General features: G+C 41.6%; 1 protein-coding gene across 3 annotated transcripts; it reads left to right on the top strand.

Annotated features, from left to right (window-relative positions):
• Positions 1 to 424: 424 nt before the first annotated feature.
• Positions 425 to 18,293, top strand: GOLGA1 (golgin A1). Of its 3 annotated transcripts, none has more exons than XM_048051197.2 (22): positions 425 to 990; positions 2,263 to 2,353; positions 3,200 to 3,274; positions 3,692 to 3,789; positions 4,310 to 4,342; positions 5,018 to 5,146; positions 5,441 to 5,610; positions 6,027 to 6,138; positions 6,262 to 6,357; positions 6,583 to 6,708; positions 7,248 to 7,343; positions 7,793 to 7,888; positions 8,172 to 8,324; positions 8,550 to 8,645; positions 9,395 to 9,484; positions 10,709 to 10,811; positions 11,504 to 11,622; positions 12,138 to 12,299; positions 12,861 to 12,920; positions 13,757 to 13,927; positions 14,883 to 14,969; positions 15,455 to 15,791. In XM_048051197.2, the coding sequence occupies exons 1-22, from the start codon at positions 856 to 858 to the stop codon at positions 15,545 to 15,547; spliced, it is 2,391 nt and encodes a 796-aa protein (XP_047907154.2). In that variant the 5' UTR covers positions 425 to 855; the 3' UTR covers positions 15,548 to 15,791. The 3 variants fall into 3 exon arrangements, with proteins under 3 accessions (XP_047907154.2, XP_066837075.1, XP_013044269.2); XM_066980974.1 differs by having other exon boundaries at positions 428 to 990; positions 11,504 to 11,661; positions 15,455 to 15,789; XM_013188815.3 differs by lacking the exon at positions 15,455 to 15,791 and adding an exon at positions 15,806 to 18,293 and having other exon boundaries at positions 430 to 990; positions 11,504 to 11,661.
• Positions 18,294 to 18,329: the final 36 nt, after the last annotated feature.

The raw sequence follows: 18,329 nt of genomic DNA, 5'->3' as shown, positions 1-18,329 counted from the left end.
GCTTTCGGCGGCTGCGGGAGGAGAGAGCCGCGTTTGTACGGCCGCGGGCCCCGTCAGGGGGCAGCCAGGGCCCCGCCTGAGGCGCGCCGCGCTGCTTCCCCGCCGCCGCTGTACCCCGCTGCTCTGCCGCGTTTGCTGTCAATAAACTGTGGCAAGTGCTTGTGCGTGACCAGGCGGCTGCTGCTGCTGCTGCGCCGGGGGCGGGCGGGGAGCGGGGCCGGGGCCGGGGCCGGGGGGGGCGGGCGTGGGGCTAGGTCGGGGCCGGCTGTGGGCAGGGGCCGGGACCCGCCATGGCGCCGCCCGCCCACGGCGCGTGCGCAGCGTCCCGCGGCGCTTCCGGCCCGCGCGGCGCTTCCGGGTCGGCGTCGCCAGGGGAGCGGCGGCGGCCGCGGGGTCCCGGCGGCGGTGGCGGGCGGGGCGGGGCGGGGCCGGGAACCGGGGGCCGGGAACCGGGGAGGCAGGCGGCGGGGCCGGGCCGCAGGGCTGACGCGGTGTCCGCGGGGCCGCGGCTGCCTGGGAGCGGGGCGGGGGCGGCGGGGCCGGGCGGCGCCGAGCTCCGGCCTCCCGCACAGCCCCGGGGCCGCTCGGCGGGGGGGCTGCGGGGGGGGGCTGCGGGCCCCTCGGTGTCCGTGCGCGGCCCGCGGCCGCCCCGCGCGGCGCGAACCCCCCGGCCGTACCCCGCAGGCGCTGCCGGGCCGCGGGGCTCCTATGGGCCGAGGGGCGCCGTGAGGGCGGGCGGGGCTCGGAGCCGAAGCCCGGCAGCGGGAGGCGGCGCGCGGAGCCCCGCGGCCTCACCCGAGCGGGGCGCGGCGGCCGGCGGGAGCACGGGGCCGTTGCGGCAGCGCGGAGGGTAAAATGTTCGCCAAGCTGAAGAAGAAGATCGCGGAAGAGGCGGCCGTGGCGCCCAGGGCGGGGGGCGCCGCCAGGATCCCCAGGTCCCTCAGCAAGGAGTCGATAACGTCCGTGGGGGCCGACTCGGGAGACGACTTCGTGAGTTGCGGCCCGCGCCGGGTTTTGGTTGCTTCCGCAGCCTTTCTGCCGTGGCTTCGCAGGCCATAAGTGCTGAGCCGGCCGTGCGCGTTGCGTACGTGTCGTGTCTCTGTAGGTGTGCGCCTTAATACGTGGATGAGTCACTAGTTTGAGGCGACTTAAGCACGGATGAGAAAATATTTGTGTGTTTACTACAGCGCTTAGTAGCTTGCTCACGTAAACGTGAGCTACAGAGCTGCCTCGGTACAGAACATTGCTGAGCAGTTATAAAACTGAACGAATGTTAAACGAACGAACACGTAAGATACCTGTTCGTGAAGTTAATTCCTTGAAGCAGTAGGAAAGGGAGCTGGATGCTGGTTAGCTGTGATCTCGCCGTGCACCTGCGTTTGCCTCCTGGTTAGCCAGCACGTTGCGTAACTGCTGAGAGCGCGCGTTGGGTATGGTTGCACTCAGGGCACTGTCGTACCTCCCATGTTATGCACAAGCTGTCTTTTGTTATAAAACGTTGCTTAAGCAATCTGCATAATTCCAGGTGTGAAGGGATTAAATGAGTGCTGTAATGCTCTGGCACCTCAGCCCCTTGATGGCCATAGTGTTTTTCAAACCCCAGATTAAGATGCAGGGTAACGTTGCTATAGTTGGTGCCTGCTGTATTGATTGCAGTCGTACAGCAGGTCACTTCTGTGCTTCCATTTTGCTGTCTGCAAAATTGAGATGTTAGTTACCCAGTGGAGTTTTAACTCATTGTTCTGAAGCTCACGTAGTTGAAATGCAAGTTCCGTTGTGCAGAAAGTTGCAATTCCTGATGTTTAAATACACTTGCCAGTGGAAATATATATTAGCCTTTTATTTTTCCGGTTTCTGTTCTGCACTTAACAGATTCTCAAATGGAATTTTCATTTATTGAAATTGAAGGAAAGCTCATTCTTGTGAGTTTAGAGCACAGAGAATAAATAAAAGTGAAAAAGTCTATGATGCCATCTCCTCAGCGATCAGTTTGAACAAATGGTTTTCAGCTATGGCTTTGTTTAAAAGCATTATATTTCATGGAACAGGCCAGTGTTGCACAGCTGACTCTTTTAACTCCTTACCGTTCTTCTTTAACATTTTCTGTGCATTCTGCTGTGCTAGTACAGCTCCCCCCCCCTTTATGTGAAAAACTGAAGCGTCGTTCCTTGGTGGAACGGTGTTTATCATCGTAGAGTTAGTATATGACAGGATCGTTTTGTCTATATTTATACGTTACACAAGTGTTCTTCTTCTGTCAAGGCTTCTGATGGAAGCAGCTCTAGAGAGGATCTTTCATCCCAGTTGTTCAGAAGAAATGAACAAATAAGAAAGCTGGAGATCAAGCTGTCTGGTATGTGTCTTGATGCATATAAAATCCTATTAGAAACTATTTTCCTTTCAACTTAAGTGTTTACATTTATTTAAAATGTATGTTTGGTTTGAACATTGATGGATGACTCTTCTACTGGTTCCTCGATGCATTTATGCGATCCTTTTGAACAGCATTTATGTACTCCTTTTTGGGGTAGCTTTCTGTCCCCGTGCCTCAAATAGTGTTTCCCACTTTTTTTTTTTAATATATTTTTATGTGATAGTTCATGTCTCTCAGTATCTAAGACTTGTGGTGTTGACAGTAACACCGTTGAAATGAAGAAAAAGCAGAGAATTGAGCATAAAACAGTCTTGAGGCTGTTTTTCTTTCTAAGATGGTACCTTGATCTGTAGAGCTGTTGGAAGGGCTCTGCTCAAGACTGTTTCCATTCCTGTTGCATGGAGTGGATCAGAGACTAGGATGAGCTGTTGTGCAGCTCCTTCCCAAAGGTCAGAGATGGCCTTGGGAAATAAGGAGAGGTTATAGCCAGATGAAGATAGGTTTTTTTATAGCCAGATGTGGGGATAGTTTTCCATTCTCTGGTACTGCCCTTTTTTTGAGTAACTAGCGTGCCTAGGACAGGTCCCTCCTGTTTGTACCGGTCGTTTTCCCTATGGACAGCGTAGAATTAGTTGCTTGTGTTCATTGTTACGGTCACCCGAGTTTTCCTCAGCAGGAATGATTTTCTGGTTGAGAAAATCATTGTCATTTTCCACTCATCCTTTTTTCTTTTTTTTTTTTCCCTTATTGTTTTTTTTTTTCTCTTTGATTTCCTTCCCTAATGTCTGTCCATTCCTGGTCTGTGCTTCTCCCTCCTCACACAAGATTATGCTGATCAGATCCGAAACTTGCAGAAGATAAAAGAGAAGCTTGAGAATGCATTAGAAAAGCATCAGGATTGTACGTATTTTTCTCTCTCTTCTTTTTTTTTAGTTGAAAACTGCTATGATTTAAATACAGCTGAAAAGAAACAATTTTGATGTATAGTTGTTTTAAACATTTCTTTTCAAACTGTGCACCTGTGGGTTGCAAGAAATAGAACCCAAGCTCTTGCCTTATTTACAGCATGATAAGCAGCAGTAGTTTGTTGGCTGATGAATGAAATTGTTAATACACTCTTTTTGGGCAAATTTGGGGCTAACGTGCAGGAGAGACTTTTGAAAGCTACAGCTTTGTTATAATCCTGTGAGGAACGATACTCATATCTTTGTTATTTCTGGAACTTGTTTCATGTGCAAGCAGTGTGATGTAAATGACATAGAAATTTCGGAAGCCGTTGATGGGTTTTTAACACAGCTGGTGATTCTCTGTTGATAGCCTCCATGAGGAAGTTTCAAGAGCAGAATGAAGCTCACCAGGCCAACCGAGCCAAGATGGCTGAGGGAATGGCTTTGGCCTTAGAAAAAAAGGACCAGGTAACAGAGCTTGAACAGCTCGGGTTTTGACTGGCTGTGGAGACCTGAGTGCATGACGTTGATGTTTTAAACAGGGGTCACCATTAATTAAAGTAGTTGTTCTGCATCGTGTTCGATTAGTGTGCCAAAGTTTAAAAAAAATAAATTAATTAAAATGGTGTAGTACTTGTCATTTTTCTGAGTCTTCTTCATGTTTTTAATAAGAGCCCGCAAAACTTTCTAATGTCAAGTTCACACTTGTAAGATTCCACTGCAGTAGACCTGCTGTCATTTTTGTTTTATTTTACTTGAATAATGCTTATATATGCAGGTAACATAAATTATTCCACGGTTTTTATATATTGAAATATTACCTGTTATTTTTTGGTGATTACTGTGGTTTTTTTTTTATCATTTCCACAACTTATCAGTATCAGTAACTTTGTATCAGTACAAATTCTTTTTTTTTTTTTTAACCATAATTGCTCTCCTTTAAAGTCTGCAGCTGGGTTTTGATTTTTCTTCTTTCTTTCTTGTTCAGGAGTGGATGGAAAAATTGGGTCAAGTTGAAAAGGTAATTAAGCTTTTCTTTTGTTTTGTATTTTTAAACAGCACCCACATGCTTTCTACAGCTCAGCTCTGTTCAGCTCTTTTTAATATTTGATCATTGTTCAGTGGGTGGGGCCAGGGATTTACCAGCTCCAGTGCTTCATGAAATATTTCTGGAATTAATTTTCAATGCGGAAAAAAAGAACGATGGGTTGCAAGAGGAAAGATCTTACTGAGGAGGCAGCTGGGATGTAGAAAGAGGTAGTGACTTAGTCTGAGGTCTTGTAGTGGGTCATCTGTTTCATAAAAGAAATAAACCTATTTTTTGGTATGGGAGTTCAGTTTTGCTGTAGTTCTGGCCGTTTAACTTAGTCTATTTTAAAGTACCTCTGACTATGAAGACATTAAACATGTTACTACTTGCTGTCAGTTTTTTAGAGTTGCGTTTTCATTGACTGCATTGTAACGAAGACAATTTTTAAAAAAAGATTTTTGAAGTTCAGTAGTTTGCTCCACATTGCCTGGTGCAACACGAATTTGAAGAGGTTCTAGTTCTATATGTGGCACTGTCAGAGTGCCTTGGGGATGCCAGAAAAGATTTCTTTCCCAGAGAATTTAACTAAACTCATATTGACTTCAAATTAGCATTCAGATATTCTCAGATTCCTTTTGTGTTTTTTTTTTTGTTGTTGTTTATCAGGAAAAAAAAATGCTTGAAAAGCAATTACGAGAAATGAGGGAGCAGAGTTTGAACCTTTTTCAAAAGAGAGATGAAATTGATGAACTGGAAGGCTTTCAACAGCAGGAAATGGCCAAAGTTAAACACATGGTAAGATTGTTTTGAACATGACTTTTTGCTAAAATTTCTGTTAGAATACCTACTCAGTGGTAGCACTGTGTTATTTTTAGCCCTAATGCTTATATACAGTCTTGGTCAGTGTCCAAGTCCTATCAGTAGGTATGTGCATACAGTACTGTACAGAGTGTTACAACAGTGACTTTTCTGGGAGTTATTTCATTTAATTCAGCTCATAACTTAATAAGGGAGACAGGTTTAAATGAGAAGACTCTGTCAGCATTACCAGTTCATATATATTGTTAAAGATAACGTTCTGGTATCCAGCTTTTGAAAAAGGAAGAATCTCTGAGCAAAGCAGAGCAGGAACTAGAGGCACGCACTCAAGAGCTAGCCCACACTAAGGAAGTGCTTCAGGATGCAAGCAGTGAGTCATCAGGCCTACGAAAAGATCTTCAGGAGTTGCAGCAGCAGTTCTTGGAGCTAGAAGCACAGAGGTACGGATGTTGTATTTCGTGATGGGTGTATTCATTTCCCCTATACTTCTACTTTGTGCCCGAGTCTGTCTTTTATGGAAGAGTTTATATATGCAATGAACAATAATTGCATTAACTGAGTAATTGCTTCTAGTGTGCCAGTGTGGATGCAAATGCCAAGTTTATATATCTTGATTTTCAAGCCAATTAAAGCGGTACTGGTTTAGGATTTTGTAAGAATGTTACAGTTTTTGTGTGCGTAGTTTGAATACTTAATCATTACCTCTTTGGAAAGCATATAGTCAAGATGGTGGCTGGTTTGAAGGCAAGAAAATGTTGTTCATGTTGCTTAGTCCATTTTCATAAGAAGCAGAATTATTTTCCAAAGGTTATTTTTCTAGAATACTATATCACTTTTTTTCCCTCTTTCTGTGAAGAGATGAACTAAGGACAGCTGAGACAAATGCAGAAAATAAGATCACTGCTCTGGAGTTACGAGAACAGGAACTCCAAGCTGTCATTCAGCAGCTTTCTGTAGACTTGCAAAATGTAAGTTTCAGATAAGTGAGGTTTGATTCAAAGAGCTCGCTGTTTACAGAAGTTATATTTGATATCAGTTTTGTGGTTTTGGAAATCTAAGGTTCAAAGCAAGTCATTTCTCAAAATTTTTAGGCTCAAGTTGCTGGTTCTGGTTGTGAGAAGAGACTGGAAATGTTACAGGTGGAGCATGAATCTCTGAAGGTGGAATATGAACAACACAAGCTAAAGGTTAAGTGTTTTCAGATGCATCTTCTGTTGCCTGGTGTGAAGGTGTATACTTTGGTAATGCACTGTTAGTCTGAAATTTGGTGTTCATGAAGTGTTTGAACATTATATTGTCTTTTCAAATAGAACTTTTCTCTTTCTAGTGGCATTTTTTTCAAGTCAAACTACAATGGATTGGATGAAAGCTTGGCTACAAAAAAAAATAAAAATGATTTCTTGTTCCCACAGATGACTTTTGAATTTGCTGAGAGAAGTAAACTTACCGAACAGCTGCAGGAAAAAGTGTCCTCTTTGGAAAAGAAGCTAGAAAGAAATCTTTCAGGGGATGAACATGTGCAGGAACTGCTCAAGGAGGTAGTTTTACATTTATAGACTGCTTAAAAGTGCAGTCTTAAGGAGATCTTTTTAGAACATACATTGTTCACTACATATGGAAAGAATATATGATGATGTAATGCAGGCATGTTTGATCTTCTAGTGTATACTGGCACGCTGTGCTGGACAGGCTTGTGTGGATGACTACATTGGGCCTATTTATGTACTTTTTGCACAGATGTCTTCATTGGTCTTTCTGAATTGTCTGTTTAGGCAACGTGTCTATCTGCTTAGAAGGGAAAGAAGAGCTTTTTAACATGCCCACAAAAGGTGGAGCAACTGGAAAGTTTTATTGTTTAATCCTTACAGAGAACAGTGCGCACTTTTTCGTATTCTTCATTTGTTATTATCATGAATGGCAAAGCATTAAGATAGGAGTGGGAAACTGTTTTTTTTTTTTTTTTGCACGTGGGTCCATTTTAGTATTGTTTTATTAATGAAATGCAAAGACAAATCTTAATTAAAATCCTATCTCTGTCTGTCTGTTCTCCTGTTCTTCAACCCAATATAATCTTCAGAAAGCTGCTCTCGAGCTGAAACTGGATGAAACCAGACAGCAGATACTAACAGACAGAATGCATCACACTGATACTGTGAACCAGTTGGAAACACAGGTAAATATTTTTTTTCCTACAAATTCCCACTATTTCCATCCTCTTTATACACAATACCTCTTCCTCTCGCTGTACTTGTGCTCTTGACCAAAGGTGAGGCTGTGTCCCATTTAGTCTTGAAGGGAAAGTTTAATTGATCTGTGGCTCTGGTCATCTCCCCACCTACAGTGATGGAGAGGTGCCTAGTGGTTCTGAAGTTGAGAGTTTTCAAGCGTATCTTTCCTACCCGAAGAAACAAGTAGCTGAAGTGCAAGCATTGCTGAGGAAAGGGCTGGGATGGTGAAGAATTTTTAAAGAAAGCTGCATGTGTCAAGTAGACTTTCTCTCTGAACTATGTGGTTTCACTGTGTTGATATTTACTGGATCATCCCACGTTCTGTATGTTATTATTTTTTTCTAGTAGTGTAGATGCCAATGGATAAGGAAGTTACTGTATTGTTATGTTTTAGAATAGAGAACTGGAACAAAAACTGCAGATCACAACAGAAACATTGAAAAAGATCAAAGAAGCAGCTGGTGAGCAAGATCTGAAGATCCAGAAGTTGGTGAGTATGCTGCATAATATTTTCGTGACCAGTAGCAAATCAGTTTTCAGCATCTCCAGTGGCACTGTTTTCTCTGTGTTCAATTCGTTGCTCCGGTGTTTTCTTGCTGTTTGTCTCCTTAAACTAATAATGTCTGTATGAGAGTGCATGGCACTGCTGCCAAAGAAACAGTGTTAATTCAGTTTGAGTATATGTCACATGAAATGATGTCCAATTCTTATCAGAGAATAATACAATTAATAAAATACCGTTTTATTACTCAGTGGTCTTTATTTCTCTTAAGCAAACAGATCTGGAAAATGAAAGAAATAAACTGCAGCAGCAGATATCAAGTGAGAAACATCAGTATGACCAGAAAGTTACTGAGCTGGAGTCTCAAATTGCTGCTCTTGAAACAGCTTGGGAATTTGATAAAACATCTACTCGGCACAAGATAGTAAGTACAGATACTGTTCAGGGGGCACCTGAGTCTTCACAATTATTTTAACAAAGCTAGTAGATACTCATGTTGTCTGAATGTGCTTACTTAGAGCTCCTAAGCATTCCAATAGATGATCTAATACTTTGAGAAACTAAATATGAACAGAGCAACTCACTAGATGTGTTTAAACGAAGCATTGGAATACTTGTACTTAGTAGTTAAGCAATCTTTATTTTACAGAACCAGTTGGAGAAGGAAAATGAACATCTTAATGAAAGCAGAGAAAAGTACGAGAGTTCTTTAAAAAATCAAGAATCTGAACTAAACAGGCTAAAGGTAAGGGCTTAATTGGTTAGTGATACTGGTTAAATGTTGTGCTTAGTTTGAGAAACCGTTCCTGGCAAAGTATGTTACCTTCTCAATACTTGGAATCAGATTGCATTTAGGTTCTGTGTACTTAAAGCTGTAAATCATCTCTGGTCCTCAGTAGAAACACATTTGAGGAGCATTACAAATGGGTGATCCTTTCTTGAAACAGAATGCTTGTATCTGCCTAAATCATGCAGAAATAATACATTCCCATACTGTCAGGCATGAAGAGCTTTTAAATCTTGTTGGCAGCAATGAACGCAGAGTAGTTCAACATCAATTCCACTCGTAGCATTCAAAAAAAGCAGTCATAAACGTAAGTGGAACTTGGTTAGGTACTTACAGCTTATACTTAGTCTTCTGACTAATTTTAGATTGTTGAAAGTTTTTTTCTGTAGCTACTGTTAGATGCTTAATTAAATTTAAAGATAGTTGTAGGAAGGAGCCACCACTTTGTAATAGATATTTCAAGCTAATAAAAGATGTTTTTAAGTGTTGGATGTGTTTGGGGTCTATTATGAGTTCTGTACTGCTGCGTGTGCGGGTGTCAGTAGTACAGTCAAACAAAACAGTGGTGCGCAATTGGAAATAAATGTAAATCATAGTGTATTAGAACACCGATAAATTGTAGTTGCTAATGGATTTGGTTTTAAAGATGAGACACTAACCTGATTTTAGTTGCCTCAAGTAACATCTGAATTACCTTTGTTTTGCAGAAGGAATTAAGCAGCAGAGAGACTGTCAGCACTGAAATTGCCAAAGCACTGGAAGAAACACGAAAACAGAGGGAGGAATTACAACAGCAGGTTGGTCAATACCAATAGTCTAAAATACGTTCAGGTGCTCTAACCTTGCACAGATCAGATGAGACTTGGACGTAATGTTCCTGACTTACGTTAGTTAATTGGAATCATCTTCAGCATGCAAGACAGCCAGGGTTGCCTCAGTAAACTTGAAAGTTGGGGTGAATATGTAAATGCTTGCACAGGAATCTTACCAACTTATGCAAGTTGTTCCGGTGGGAAAATGTAAAATGCTGCTAGCTGCAAAGTTGAAGGTATTTGTAAGTTTGTAGGCTCAAGAATTAGGGCAGGTTGTGACGTTTACTATAAAAAACTGAGGGGAAGACCAGTTGGTAGCAAATGAACACATTTGCTCAGAACAAAGATGATTATTTCAGACCCCTTTAATCTGTAAGATGGTGTGTAGTCCCAGTGGGCCAGTCATCCTGAGACACTGGCTAGCTGGCTTTCTTTTTTTTTAATCATTCTGTTGTTCCTTTCAGTGCTTGTATCACATCTTTGTCCCTCTTAAGCACAGCAGTTCTAGAATCCTAAGTTTCCTTTTAGGGAGGAGTTTATATCCAGTAACCAAATGTAAACTCTGGGTAGTCTTATTTTGTTCTGTTTGTTCAAAGCAATGTAGTGGATAATGGGAACTCCTGCTTTCTGAAGCTGGGAACTGCCAGCTGAGCAAGTTTGAATTTAGTTTGATCTTGATCTTCCGGCTTCTTCATGCTTCTAGAACAGTTGTAGATAATGTGCTTGCTCGATCCAGCTGTAGAAGGGGTACAGTGATCTCTGGTTTTGCACAGTGGCTGTTTTACAGCTGCCACCTGCTGGTTATGAGGCAAGCTGTAGTTGTGACAGGGAGCTTGTTAGAAGTGGAAGTGTGGTTTTAGCTCCGGCAGCACATTGACTTCAGTGCTTTCTAAATGAGGAGAGTGTGGAGGTGATGCCTTCTGTGAGTCTTGGGACAGATCACAGACATCCAGGTTGTATTATCTGTAACACTAATGCTGGACAAACTACTTCTCAAGGTGCTGTATTGCCTAGCGCAGGGCTCAGGCAGCCCCTGCCTAGTTGTAGATACCAGCTGCTGCCTTCCACTGAGAGGAGAATTCTTCTCCAGTCCTCCTCCCTTGCCACCCCCCCCCCCCAAATTCTGAACCTGAGATATGTTGAAATCTTTCCATAGCCTCTTCTAGTTGCATGTCTTTAATGAATTCTGTTTGTTTGACTGCTTTGAAGGTTTCACATCTGGCTTCCTTAATAAAGGAAAAAGACCGACTTATTGGTGAAAAATCGGATGTGTTTCTAAAACAGAAGGAAGAACTAAACCAACTCAGACAAGGTTAGATCAAACGAGCTTACTGTATTCCAGACAGCTTCATCTGAGTACAGTCTTGCTGTAGGCAAATGTATTGTGCAAAACACGTGAAATAAAGAATTGCAGTTCAAAAACTGCTACTTTGTTGTACCACTTTAAAAACTGCACTTGCATGAAATACATTATTTACATTCTTAAAGAGCAGTTGTAGGCCGATATTCCACAATTATACTAAAAGATGAAGTGCAGTCATCTTCATTCAATTTCAGACATTCTGTGTTTCTCTTGTGTGTTGTCATTATTTAGAAAGGGAACAAAACTTTAGCCTCGTGTTGCACCATTCCATTGGCTAGCCATCTGTGCCAGCTAGCCATTTGTGCTTGCAGCTCAGCCCCACGTGTTCCTGCATGGTCAGAACACAAGTTGCAGACTTCTGGTGGAGGTCCGTGTTCTTTTAGAACAGGGTATAATTTATAATTATACTTTTAAGTATTAAAATCACCCTGACTTTTAAACAGCTAGAGCGCTCCTCTGCAAGAATATGTGCATGAGCTTGGGTGGCTTAAATTTCATTGTCCTCTGTCTTTGTGACAGAGCAGAACAAAAAGGTCAGGATTTACTGTCAGTGTATCTTGCTTTGTCTAAGAAAAATAATTAAAAAAAAAAATCCCATTTGATTCAGAAGACTGATACTAAGCAGATTTCTCCTTCCTCAGATCATGAAGCTGTCTTGCTGCAAATGCACCAGTTGCAATCTGAGATAGAGGCATGTAATAGCCAAGCAGTGGAGAAAGAAGAAACGGCAAGAAAGGAAATAGATGAGTTGAAGTTGCAGGTACAGGAATGCATGTTGGCCAGAGAACATGAGAAAAATGTGAGTGCAATTGCAAAGCTACTCTGTTCTGACTTTTTGGGAAAATAAGTAGTTGTGCAAGAGATCTGCTTCTGTCATTCCTTGGTTATACACCATTAGTTGTTGCTCCTTGTCTTCCTAAAGGAAGCTGTTTGCTGTCAGATCTGTGACTGGTTCATGAAGGATACCATCTTATTTGACTTACTCAATTCCCTCAAGACATTTTATGAGACAGAGACCCAAAAGCTCTGAAGAGGCCACTGGGAGATGATGTAGCCAACTCGATTGTCACTAATGCTTTGTGGTTTAAAAGAACACCCCCACACAAAAAGAAAACCGCTGCCACCCACACACAAAAGCAAACAAGTAAAAACAACAAAAAATAAAACAAAACAAAAAAACTCCAGAAGTAGGAAAGTCCAGCTTTCTTCTTGAAGAGTGATTATGGGCTGCAAATACCATGATATCTCTGCAATTCACTGTTTTCATTTTTACAGGTTTCAGATCTAGAAGAATCAGCAGGAGCCTTGAACAACGAGCATTTACATCCTCCAGAAAACCGTGTGATGGAACAGAATGGAGAGATAGCAGCTGCAGATGTCATTCAACTTCAGAAGGATAACAGAGAGCTGGAACAGCAAATTGTTGAGAAAAACAAGGTAAACTGAAACAGGAGAAACAGCTGTTAGTCTTTCCCATTTTAATTAGGAAGCCTAATAATTGGAGCTACCTGTGCCACAGCCTTAGAAAGACAGGCCGAAGCAGGCTTCTCCAAATGAGAGATCCAACCTGAATCCAACGTTCTATGAGTAATTTTTTTCCCTCTGGATTGTATAAGGGTATCGTAACAGTAAATGAAAACTGCAGCCAGAGTTGTAAGGAAATCTCTGCTTGTGGCATGTTCTGCTCCTTATCTGTTTTGGAGGAAGGAAGCACCAAATGATACCACGTACAGCTTTCCTGCAGAGCCCTTTTGTTTGAAATCATTGAATTAATTTCCGTTGTGCTGTCACATTAAAACCCAAGTATCCTATTGCATGCCTGTGAATGTGTGCCGCTAGAAAGGCAAGACATTCAGGTTGCTTCTTTGGAGCTGTCTGTGTTTAATTATTGTTCTGTTCCTTACACTTACTTGTCACGTGTTTTTACGTACACCTGTGGGTCAAAATGTGTCCTAACAGTGAATGCTATGTTAGCGCTGTCCTTTGCTCTGTTTATAGATGATAAAGCAGCTACAGCAAAGAATGACGGAACTGAAAAAAACCCTCCAAAAAGAACTGGTAAGGGTTGTGTTTCTCAGTCTCTCTCCAGCTGGCACTCGCTGACAGTTACTTGAACTAGTAGTTCCAAAAACTTGACTGCTAGCTACAGTGTAATTTTTTTTCTACTGGGAATGCTTGCAGTTTCCTTGCATTTTAGGCAAGTTCTGTGAACCCTTAACTTAAGAAATACGTCATCCTAGATCATTATTTATTGAATGGATGGTGTGACAGGTAGCCATCACCACTGAGCTATTGCAACGCCAAATTTTAGCTGTAGATGACCTGTGTTTGGTAGTGTCCAGCATCCAGTACATTTCTGTGGAGCGATTGGCTGAGGTTTGATTGCTACTTAGCTGCCATTCATTGAAGTTTTCCCACGGGAGTGATGTCAGCCCTCAGGGAAAGCTCTTCTTTAATCCCTTGTACAATGGCTTTTCTCTCTGAGAAGAAGTTCTCTTTTAAACATTTTAAAAGCAATTTTTAAATATTCTGATGATGTGATTTTTGTTCTGAGCTTGAGAATTGTTTGGAGAAAGCCCTCATTTGAAAAGCATAGAGCAGATGAGTGGTGAAAGAAAATGACCAGATGACAGTTTCTAGGCTGAAGCCAATTCTGCTAGTTTGTGGCATGTAGACGTAACACTAACAGCAACTAGCTTCTGTCCTAGAGTCTAGGGAGAGGTGAAGATGTCGCTCTGCTATGATCCCATGAAGGATGAGAAGCTCGTCCTATTGATGCCAAGGTTTTACCCACCTTGTCGATACAAGCCCTCTGCGTTAGATATTTCAGACGCAAATCTTCTCCCAGTGCCAAACTGACACAGTCCACAACGTATTTCTCTTTTCCTTTTCAGAAAATAAGGCCTGACAGTGAGGTACCTGAAATACGTGAAAAAACAAATTCTGAAGTGCCTAATACTTCTGTGACTGTCACAAACAATTCTGATTTAAATGACTCGAGGGAGATAAACTTTGAATACCTTAAACACGTTGTACTAAAATTCATGTCCTGCCGGGAGTCTGAGGTAAAAATGTATGCTTGTCTTTTAAGTCTTTCATTCTCTAGAAACTGGCACCCGCTAAGGATACTTCTGTGCCAGTTCCGTACTTTTGCACTTAAAAAGTAATTGACTGATTCAGCACAGTAACACAAACTAGCTAACAGCAGTATGTTTGGAAGTACAGATTTTTAGGAACTAAATGGAAGGTAGGAGGTAGTTGCGTCTGGAAGTTAAAGATCTGAAGCTACAAGACGTTCTCTCTGCACTATTCTTAAAAAGCATATGGAGTATATGCAATTAGTGTAAAGTGGCTGTGTATTTAAGACAGCAACAAAAAAGGACGACATAAACCACTTGCTATTGAGGTGATATTTATGAGGTGCAATTCTGTGTGCATTGGGGCTCCTTTATACTCTCCACATTATGTTGGAAAAAATATAGGTAAAAGTCATGACAAAATACGCTTATTTGCAAGTCAGACAGTAGATAAGATCAAGGAAATAATAGTGCAGCTCCATGGCATCTTGACTGCTTGACTCCTTTACTAGTTCTCCATGATGTGTCACGTTTAGAATACTAGTACTATGCAGTTAATACACCTAAGTGTGTGCTTAAAACACCATGATTCTTACCTGCCTGCATGCTGGCTTGATCAACTTTTCAAAGCTTAAAAAAACTAGGATGCCACAGGAGCCAGGCTTCTTTATTCTTACTAACTAGGCTCCCCATTTGTCTTTTTTCCCCCAAATATGCAAACCACTGTTAAAGAACAGAAAGCCAGGAAACACAAACAGAAGAAATAAGATACAGGCTGTCCTAGTCTACTGGAATTGGGGATAATGGAAAGCTGTTGCTCTTCCTCTCACAGCTGTGACTAAAAAGTCTGTGACTAAACCTACAGAAAAACGGTGCTGCACTGTAGTCCAAAATGTGGAGCCTGAGAGCATCATAAGCAGCAAAACTCTGTGGTTTCTTTCAGGCATTCCATCTAATTAAAGCTGTATCTGTGTTACTGAATTTTTCACAAGAGGAAGAAAATATGCTTAAAGAAACTTTGGAGTACAAGGTAAGGATTCTGTTCCACTTGTAATCTCTAACTGGATTCCGAGCAAAAGGAATGAATGTTCTTAGATGCTAGGAGATCATGAAAAATATCTTTTCCAAATGTTAGGTACCATAAGACATGTAACTTATTATTAAAACGTTAACTGATCGCATAGATACGTGTTGGAAATAGTCTGTCAGTGAGGGAAATACAGAGCAACTTTCTGGTGCTTCAGAGGAGTGACAGCACAGTTTTGCCCAGTGGACTTAGTCTGTGACAGGAAGCTAGAAGCTCCTTGAGTAGTCAAATGTTTAAGAGGAAGCTGAATTCTTGGTCTTGTCATTTTGACACTAGGCTTAGACACCTAGATCTGTTTCTCCCTTTGCCTTGCATAAAACGAGATCTGCTCTATGCCCCTGGCTATGTCATTGTCAGTGGATGTTCATAAACGAGTGCTGCCTCAGTTTCTTCAATGTGCCCTGCATTTATTTCTCTTGATTTGGTAGGTTGAACGCATTCAGTCTACGTACCCCTTGCCGTCTTGTTCAGAGAGCAGCTTAATACTAGATTGGCTACAGGTACCGTTTAAAGGACTGTAGATTTGTTATTACTTTAAAGAATACATATAAGTGTACTCTTCAGTAATCTTCACTTGTGAAAACAGGATGCTGTTCCTTCCAGGTTTGGTTATGTGAAACGGTTTTCAGTTTCTTAATCTGAAGAGCACAGTGTTGTTTTGTAAATAGCTCTTTCCCTCAAATGATAGGGAGATACATAGGTGCTGTATTCATTTTCAGGTCTTCAGCTTCTTAAAAGTGTGTACCTAGCATAATGCGTGTTGTGCTTTCCTGTCCTAGATGTCGTGGTTTGGGTCAAAGCCATCTCCTAAAGGCAGTATCCGGCCATCTATCTCGAGCCCAAGGACACTGTGGTCTTAAGGGAACCTGAAAATGGGCGTTCAGCATCTAGCCACTTTTTTTTCTGTGAAAAGAACACTGAACACACCACTTCAGGTGTGTCTTAATCACTGTCATTGCAGTATTTTGTACAAGAACGTTGAAGCTGTTTACAAAAGTAATACTGTGCAAGGAGAAATTTTCACTACAGACTGAAACACCTCTTCCGGGTTGGATTCGGGGACCATTGTCTCGATGGTCTTTCATTCAAAGGAAGTCAGCTCCTTGTGCTCGTCAATCTGGTTTTCTTGGCACCAAAGGGTAACGTTAACCTCACTAACACCGGTGCTGGCAGTTCAAGCTTCTAACACGTGCATCTGTTATGAGGGTGGCTCCAGCTTCTGTCATGGAGTGCTAGAGTTGAGTAACTCTAGGCACAGTAAAGCTTCCTTGTCTCGCTGTGGAAAGCAAGCAATGGAAGAAAAATGTTGGCAATACTGTACTGAACTTTTGACAGTTTGAGAAGGCTTTCAGAGAACAGGAGCAGGAGCTTTAACCAAAAACGAAATTTGCCTTGCCTTGTTATACTGACATAACTAATAATTTGCATCTTTTCATATCACTGTGTAATTTAAGGTGCATATATCCTGGCCTGCAGTCCTGAAGGCTGCATGTTGATGACGATTATTTAATTTGAGAGCACAACTTTAGAGTTGTCTGATTTTACTTTTCTTAAAGAAAAATAATATTTAAAATGGTCTTAATTATAGTCCTAATACTCAGTCGCCTTTAAAACTAATCTATTAGTCTGTACTATAGGTTGTTAGCATTGGGAAGAAGGGGTGGTAAACTATTTTAAATTTTTAAAGCTGAATTCCAGGTATTGTAAATGCACACTGAAAATAGCTTTTATTTAAAAAAGAAAAAAAAAAAGAAGAAAAAAAAGGTGAAGAATATTGGTACTAATTTTTTTTCCTTTCCAAGTCTGATAGTGACAAAATTTCATAACCAGTATCCACCTCTCTTGTGGTTTTGTATAGTTCAGATACTGATGCTTAAAAACTGCTATGAACATGTAGTGGGCTGTTAACTGTGTCCTAGCTACATGGTAAAAGGAACGCTGCTTATGAGGTTTTTGGTTTTGAGGGCAAAATTCAACGCTTAATAGATCTTGGTCCCAGCAGGTTGCTTTCTTCTGCCTTAGGAAGAAGGGACCAAGCTGGCACAGACTGGAAGCACAATTTTGCCCTTTAATTACAGCACCACCACACAATCTAGACGAAAATAGGAAGCAGCAATCAGTCTGGCTCCTTAAAATTTGGATATATTTTCACAAAAACTATGCATGTATGGAATTTGAGCAGGCTGCAATTCTGGGAAGTCTCTTACACTGAGGTTAGTGTTACTAACAATGTTAAATGCAGTCAAGACAATTCCACCTGTCCTTAGTGGAAATACGGTCACTGTTCAGAATTTTAACTTTGCTTTGCTAACAGGGGTCTGAATGACCGTGGTGGTGGCAGTCAAGATGTAGTGTTGAGTTTCAGCATGTGAACTGCTCCCATGCACACGGACGCTGTGGTGAAGATGAAAGTATCCTACATGAGGTCAAGTTGATAGAGCAGTAAATCTGCTGCAAATCTTCGATTTTGGTTAAGTAGCCATATACAAGACGTAGGTACTCACAGTAGCTATTACCTTGGTACAGGTGACACTCCTCAGTTTAGAGCTAGGCTCTATTTAAGTTTAGTAAAACCAACAGGACTTTTTAGTACATTAAACTTGTCAAAACAGAGTCTTTAGCAACTTTTGATCTGTGGCACTTAACTGTATAGAGTAGGGAAGGTTAGGGGAAGAGTACAACTCTAATAATGAAAACAGACAATCAAAAGGTATATTGCTGTCAGCTGCTCCTGTATTGAAACAAAGTGGGGGCAGGATGATAACCCCATTGGTTCTGGGAAGGGCCTTCTTTAGCATGTCCCCTTGTCCTGTTTCTGTGGGACCCAAGGCCATGGGACGGGATTCTCTCACGCTGATGCCTGCTTAATGACAAATTGGTTTAAGTTGAGCCTGGGTTGAAAAGTTACTGCTGAATAGTAACAAATGCAGTACAGGTACCCTAGAAGAAAGCGTGATACGTGTCTTAGATAACAGACTGACTAACGCTTTAAGATCTCAAAGCTCATACAGGATCAACTTACCATAAGAACTAGTTCTTAAGTGTTGAATTTTCTTCAGATACCAGAGCAAGAATGGTGTGTGTGTGTGTGTGGTGTACTAAAAAAAAAAAAGAGCTAATGCACTTTCCCTTGTATAAAACCAGTGGTATACACAATCCTTTCTATGGCCAATGGATTTCTTTCCTTCTATGCTGTAAATATGGATTGTATTGGAACACTATGAAATTTGTGGTGCAATACATTTTGGATTAAAACTCTAATCTTGATTTCTTTATCTTTATAGTCCTGGTTATGTCCCCTGG

This window comes from Anser cygnoides, chromosome 20 (assembly GCF_040182565.1).
Source record: "Anser cygnoides isolate HZ-2024a breed goose chromosome 20, Taihu_goose_T2T_genome, whole genome shotgun sequence".
Lineage (NCBI taxonomy): Eukaryota > Metazoa > Chordata > Aves > Anseriformes > Anatidae > Anser > Anser cygnoides.
Note: the sequence above shows the minus strand (reverse complement) of the source record. Positions and strands in the feature narration are given on the sequence as shown.